Here is a 7,500-nt window from a genome sequence, read left to right as displayed (position 1 = left end):
GAAGTTTGGCAACCTCGCATGTGTGACGTCATAGCGGCGTGCGTGGGCAGAGGAGCGGCCATTCATACACACACACACACACACACACACACGAGTCTAAGAATATACAGTCCTTCCCATACACACACACACACACACACACACACACACACACACACACACACACATTATTACTTAACTCAATAATAAACTAAGAAATATGCATGAGAGAGAGAGAGAGAGAGAGAGAGAGAGAGAGAGAGAGAGAGAGAGAGAGAGAGAGAGAGAGAGAGAGAGAGAATGTGCGTGTGTGTGTGTACAGGTGACACTTAAGGTGATTCAATATGTCACCTTTATATTAACACCTGTGGGAGAGAGGGAGAGGGAAAAGAAGAGGAGAAACTTGAATGGAAAGGAAGGACAAGGAGAGAGAGAGAGAGAGAGAGAGAGAGAGAGAGAGAGAGAGAGAGAGAGAGAGAGAGAGAGAGAGAGAGAGAGAATCGTTACTTTGCTGTCTAGATATGATTGTGTGATTAGGTTGTGAATAACTCCCGCCTGCTACTACTACTACTACTACTATTTTTACTACTACTACTACTACTACTACTACTACTACTACTTTTACTACTACTACTTTTACTACTGCTACTACTTTTACTACTGCTACTACTACTTTTATTACGACTACTACTTTTACTACTGCTACTTTTACTACTGCTACTACTACTTTTACTACTACTACTACTACTACTACTACTACTACTACTACTACTACTACTACTATTACAATATTACATCTGGTACTGTTCTTTTTTATTTTACTGGTACAACAACAATAACAACAACAACAACATCGAAAAGGACTACAATAACAACAACAACAACAACAACAACTACTACTACTACTACTACTACTACTACTACTACTACTACTAACATCTTAATACTGCTACTATTTTGCTGGTCCTACTACTACTACTTCTACTACTATGTGTGTGTGTGTGTGTGTGTGAGAGAGAGAGAGAGAGAGAGAGAGAGAGAGAGAGAGAGAGAGAGAGAGAGAGAGAGAGAGAGAGAGAGAGATTCTAATATAGTCCCTTTCTCTTTTCTAGTTAAGCTCTATTTATGGTTGTCAAGTGTCTGTTTGTATGTATGTATGTATATATGTATGTTTGTCCTTTCTGTGATAAATCTTTGGATAAATTCTCTCCTCTTCTTATTCTCTTCTTTATTCGTCTTCTTTATTCTTCCCTTCTTTTCTGTTATCATCATTCTTTTCTTATTTTCTTCTTTTTTTCTCGTTTTCTCTTTAATTTGTTTTCTATACTCTCTCTCTCTCTCTCTCTCTCTCTCTCTCTCTCTCTCTCTCTCTCTCTCTCTCTCTCTCTCTCTCTCTCTCTCTCTCTCTCTCACCTGTTCCTCTTCTAATTAGCGTTACCTGCCCTCTCCACCTCCCCTTTCATCTCTTCATCTTCCTCTCACCCTCACTTACTCTCACTCCACCTCGCCTCTTCCCCTCCTATCTCTTTTTCATCTTCCCTTTCCTCTTTTCTTCTCTTGTTTTCCATTTTCTTTCGTCTTTCTTGTTTTTCTTCTTATATTGTTATTTTCCTTACGTTCTTGTATTCTTTTTCTTCTTCTCTTCTCTATTTTCTTTTCTCTTTGATTTTCTTTCATTTTTTTTGTTTCTAAGACGATTTTTCTTCTTTTTTATGTCTCTCATCTCTCTCTCTCTCTCTCTCTCTCTCTCTCTCTCTCTCTCTCTCTCTCTCTCTCTCTCTCTCTCTCTCTCACTCTCTCGTTTTCCATTTTCATCATTCGTCTCCTAATTCCTACTCCTCTCTACCTTCTCTCCTCTCCTTCTGGTTCCTTCCCCTACACTACAACACTTAAAGCGTCCTTATTTCCTTTTTTCCTCTCCTCTCTCCCCTCCCTCCTCTCCCCCTGCCTCTCCCTTCAGACATATGTTACTCTCCAAAACTCTTATGTCTTTCGTGTCCTCCTCTCTCCTCTCCTTTGCTGTGTCTGCCTATCCCCTCCAGCTCTCCTTTCCTCTCTCCACACTCTCATCTCTCTCCCTCTCAGATCCTCTCCTTTTCTCTCTCCTCAGATCCCTCTCCACTGTCTCCTCTCTCTCCACTCTCCCTCAGTGCTAACTCTGCGTCTCTGTCCTACAGCCAATGTACTCTGCCACGGCTATGGCCCGCCTGCAGCAAGGAGCCGCGGGAACTGACGGAGGCAACGACGAAGGTGCCAAAGGGAAGAAAGATAACAAGGACAAGAGTGAAAACAGCAACTCCCGCAACGTCAATAGCGGGACTGTTGCCGGAGGAGGAGGAGGAGGAGGCGGAGGAGGAGGAGGAGGAGGAGGAGGAGGAGGGGTGACTGAAGGAGACGTAGGCGAAGGCACAGGAGGAGGAGGAGAAGGGAGCACTACTACTACCACTACTACTACAGCTGCTACTACCGCTACCACCACCGCCGCCACCGCGATCAAAGGTAGCACAGCAGGGAGCGCCGCCCCGCGTGCGTCCCCAGTCGCCGCCAACACCACGCTGGGGGGCGGGGGCTCGTCTCACGGGGGTGGTGCCGCCAACACCACCACCACCACCGCGGCGGCCACCACCACCGCCGGCAGCGTCGCCTCCGGGAACAACAACAACCAGCCGGCGCCCACCAGGCCCCGCCGATGCTGCTTCTTGTGGTGTTGCTGCTGCCGATGCTCCTGGTGAGTACCCGACCCCCCTCTCCCCTGGCACCCTGATTTCCCAAACTGTGGTCTCTCTTCCTTCATCCTTTCAGTCTTAATTCATCCCATCCCTCACCCTACGACCCTTCACCCTGCCACCCTTCATCCTAGCGTCCCTAACTCTACAGACTTGTTCACTCTATCAATCCTAACCCTTCATTCTATTCATGTCACCCCTATCCTTCACCCTGGTATTCTCACCCTAGCATCCCCAACCCAACCTTCCTCTTTCATTCTATCAGTCACCCTTCAGTCCAATCCTCACTTCATTCCTGTCATCCTCACCCTGCACCCTAGCACCACGGCACTCATTCTTCACCCTTATTTTCCCAAACCATACAGAACCTTTCTCACCCCACCAATCGCAGTCCTTCATCCTTTTCATGTCACCACATCCTACTTGTTACAGTCACCCTAACATCTCTAACTGTACAAATTATCTCATCCTATCATTATTCACCTTGATCATGTCACCTTTCCCTTCCTTCACCCTAGCACTCTTAATCCTTCACCCTAGCCACGTCACCCTGTCTCTCACCCTACCAACCTCCACCCTGGCACACTCATTCAGTCACCCTTAGCCACAGCACCCCTCAGATGCCCCTCTTCACCCTAGCATGCACTCTCCTCTTCCGTCTCACCTTGCCATTCACCCTACCGTCACAACCCCCACCAAGCCCTCCCCTGTCACTTCCCTACACCCTCCCTCTCTCTCACCCTGTCATCCTTCCGTCTATCATCATTCTGGTATATTGGTATGATCTAGTTGTTTTCTTTCTTTCTTTCTTTCTTTCTTTCTTTCTTTCTTTCTTTCGTGTTCTGTGTGGTTATTTGTTTATATGTCTATTTATCTATCTATCTTTCTCATGACCTACCGTACTAAAGAGAAAGAGGAGGAACAGGAGGAACAGGAGGGAGAGGGGAAGGAGGAGAAGGTAGTAAAGAAAAAAAAAGCGAGGATGAAAACGGAGTGATGACAGGAATAAGGAACAAGAGGAGGAGGAGGAGGAGGATGACAAGAAGTGGACATGAGTAATGGATGAAGAAATATATATATATATATATATATATATATATGAGAGAGAGAGAGAGAGAGAGAGAGAGAGAGAGAGAGAGAGAGAGAGAGAGAGAGAGAGAGAGAGATAAACTAGTGAACAGATGCATGAGGAAAGAAAGAAAAATACGGGAAAATGAAAAGAACTGGAGATGAAAAGGAAGAAAGAGGAAGAATGAAAAAATATGAATTTGAAGAAAGGAATAGGGAGAAAAACAAAAGATAAGGAAAGGGAAAGAAGGAAAGAAGGAAAGATAATAGAGAACATATGGTACAGTGCTGAGAGAGAGAGAGAGAGAGAGAGAGAGAGAGAGAGAGAGAGAGAGAGAGAGAGAGAGAGAGAGAGAGAGAGAGAGAGAGAGAATTGTCAGCAAAGTTAAGTGTGAGTTCAAGAGACTCTCTCTCTCTCTCTCTCTCTCTCTCTCTCTCTCTCTCTCTCTCTCTCTCTCTCTCTCTCTCTCTAACCTAAAGAAGATGCGAGAGGGACCTGGAGGAGGAGGAGGAGGAGGAGGAGGAGGAGGAGGAGGAGGAGGCGGAGGAGGAGGAGAAGATATCAATACTAAGACCACAACAAACAAATAAACAGGAAATAAAGCAAAATGAAGAAAAAAATAAGAAAAGGAAACAGGAAAGAGAAAAAAACAAAGAAAAGATAAAAAGGAAAACAAATAAAATAAACACGAAATAAGAGAAAAAAATAAGTGTCAAGAACAAGAAGGAAGGAAGGAAGGAAGGATGGAAGGAACTAAGGAAAAACAAGGAAATAAGGAAGGCAAAGAAAATAAGACAGAGAAACAAGAATCAACAAGGAAAGGAAAGGAATAGAAGGAAGAGAGAAGTAGGAAACGCAACGAAATCAAGGGAATAGGAAGAATGAAAGAAGTAGAGAGATAAAAAAGGGAGGAAGAAAGGAAGGAAGAAATAACAAAACTAAGAAAACTGAAGACAAGACAAAGAAAGACAACTGGAGACGTAGATTTATTAAGAAAGACAAAAAGGAAGTAAGGAAGGAAGGAAGGGGGAGGAGGAGGAGGAGGAGGAGGAAAGACACCATGAAGAACGAAGATAAGGAAGAAAAATAGACACACAGACAAAAAAAAAAAAGGAAAGAAGCGAGGAGTAGGAGGAAGAGGAGGGGAAGGAGGAGGAGGAGGAAACACGTCAAGATAAGGAAGAAAACTAGAGTAACCTACAGTAGACATTAGAAGGAAGTAAGAAAGGAAGGAAGGAAGCGAGTAAGAGGAGGAGGAGGAGGAGGAGGAGGAGGAGGAGGAGGAGGAGGAGGAGGACGACAAGACATCACCACCACCAACCAGTTGATTCCCCCTCACCAACACAGGCTAAGGAGATTGTTTCGTCAATATTGGCGGCGGGGTGAGTTCAGCGGCGGCGGTCCCTCAGCGCCTCCCGAGCCCCACCTGTACTGCCATATCTTTAAAGTCCCCTGGTCATCCCAATCTAGTCCCGCTGTGGTAGAAAAATCGATGTTTCCCTGTCCCACGTTCCTCTACATGTCGTAACCTCACGCATAAGGGTTACAACGCCACCCTGACTTATATCCGGCAAATGGAAGGCCGTGGGAGAGGCTGGGAGAGGCTGGGAGAAGGAGAGGCTGAGGATATTGAGCTAACGGGAGAAACCTGGCAATAAGAATGGCGCACGCGCCCTCAACACAGCTGAGTTTCCGTGGCGCTTGTAACCTGTGAGGGATTCTGTTCCCTTCTCTCTTTCTCTCTCTCTCTCTCTCTCTCTCTCTCTCTTAAGGATCTGTCTGTGTGTGTGTCTGTCTTTCTCTCTCTTTGCATGGCGGAAGGGGGAGAGGAATGGACGAGGGGAGAGGAAGGGAGGGAGAGGGGAATAGCAGGCGGGGTCTTGTTATATTTAAGGGGAAAAGGCGGGAAGGGATAGTGTGTGTGTGTGTGTGTGTGTGAGGGGAGGGTAGGGTAGGAGTATCTCTCTCTCTCTCTCTCTCTCTCTCTCTCTCTCTCTCTCTCTCTCTCTCTCTCTGGAATTCTTTTGCTGAGTGACTTCTAGCTTTAGAGAGAGAGAGAGAGAGAGAGAGAGAGAGAGAGAGAGAGAGAGAGAGAGAGAGAGAGGTACACCAATAGACTAACATAAAAATATAATTATAACAGGGAGTAAAGAAATCATACGGAAATGAATGAACATGAAAAGAGTATGAAATGTAAATAATAGCAAATAGAAATACCCCCGGAAAAAAAAATCAAATAACTTGATCGTGTGATTATAAATGAAGAAAATTTAACACGAAACATGATCTGTCGTACTTGTATCAATAAAAGTATTGTACCTAATCACATTCAAGTAAAAAATAGATAAAAATACTAAATAAATAAATAAATGACCAGAAAAGACAAAGCATTATTTCTTCGTACGTTGATCATGAAACGTTGTACGTCATCACATTCAAGTGATAAATCAATCAATAAATAAATTAAATAAAACAATAACACATCACAACGAGAAAAAAGACAAACACTCCAACATCCAACTAACTAAAAATCAACAAATAAAACACGACATGAATAATCTTTACTATTACATGAAAATCACAATTTTTTAAAGGTTTATCTTGATGTTGACGTGTGTAGCACCACCGTTAAAGTCACACAAGACAAGGAACGTAACCCAAACATTCCCAAAACACCAGCTCCTCATGTCAAAATTTTAAAACTTAATCTTTATCTTGCCGGATTTGTAACCCCGTTAAGGACACACAGGGCGAGGAACGTAACTGTAAACACTGGCCTACATTCCCAAAACACCGGAGCTTCTTATGACTATTAATCTATCAACAAGCTTTAGTACAAGTTAAAGCCTTCAGTGGATATTTCTATGCTGTTAGTGACAAATGAACAATAATTCTACACTATTAATGGCCAAAAACATCCATTAGTACACGAATCTTTGACCTTTGAAAACACACACACACACACACACACACACACACACACACACACACACACACACACAGAGAGAGAGAGAGAGAGAGAGAGAGAGAGAGAGAGAGAGAGAGAGAGAGAGAGAGAGAGAGAGAGAGAGAGTATATATCAGACGTATTGGCTTATTATTACTTTTTTTTTTCATAGAAGGTGGAAGAGACAAAATATTCACTATAGATTGCAGGGAAAGGTTCTGAAGGAAAAACTTGCCACTAAAGAGAAAATACTCAAATAAAAAGAGCCATTTGGGAAATATATATTAAGAAAGAGAGGGAGGTTAGCAGACAGACAGACAGGCAGAGAGAGAGAGAGAGAGAGAGAGAGAGAGAGAGAGAGAGAGAGAGAGAGAGAGAGAGAGAGTTTATATGTTAAAGGTACTGTAGTTTCTCTCTCTCTCTCTCTCTCTCTCTCTCTCTCTCTCTCTCTCTCTCTCTCTCTCTCTCTCTCTCATATCGATAGCAAGCATAGGATAAACCACACACACACACACACACACACACACACACACACACACACACACACACACACACACACACAGAGAGAGAGAGAGAGAGAGAGAGAGAGAGAGAGAGAGAGAGAGAGAGAGAGAGAGAGAGAGAGAGAGAGAGAGAGAGAGAGAGAGAGAGAGAGAGAGAGAGAGTAAACTACTTGTATTGACGAGGTGGATGGAAGAAGGAAAGCAAAGGAGAACACGAATAGGAGGAGGAAGAGGAGGAGTAGGCAGAGGAGGAGGAGGAGGAAACACAAGGAGGTTT

The 7,500-nt window shown here is 43.9% G+C and overlaps 2 protein-coding genes across 4 annotated transcripts in view; one reads left to right on the top strand and one right to left on the bottom strand.

Moving 5' to 3' along the window:
• LOC135093661 (uncharacterized) overlaps positions 1-7,500 on the bottom strand; it is a 69,729-nt gene that overhangs the window by 15,804 nt on the left and 46,425 nt on the right. The gene's annotated exons all lie outside the window — the stretch shown is intronic.
• Positions 1-7,500, top strand: part of LOC135093660 (regulator of G-protein signaling 20-like) — a 58,137-nt gene that overhangs the window by 9,976 nt on the left and 40,661 nt on the right. For both annotated transcript variants that reach the window (XM_063993130.1, XM_063993129.1), the window contains exon 2: positions 2,157-2,707. In XM_063993130.1, the coding sequence (XP_063849200.1) occupies positions 2,160-2,707 (548 nt within the window). In that variant the 5' untranslated portion in view covers positions 2,157-2,159. The remainder of the gene's footprint in view (positions 1-2,156; positions 2,708-7,500) is intronic.

This window comes from Scylla paramamosain, chromosome 43, assembly GCF_035594125.1.
Source record: "Scylla paramamosain isolate STU-SP2022 chromosome 43, ASM3559412v1, whole genome shotgun sequence".
Taxonomy (NCBI): Eukaryota; Metazoa; Arthropoda; class Malacostraca; order Decapoda; family Portunidae; genus Scylla; species Scylla paramamosain.
Note: the sequence above shows the minus strand (reverse complement) of the source record. Positions and strands in the feature narration are given on the sequence as shown.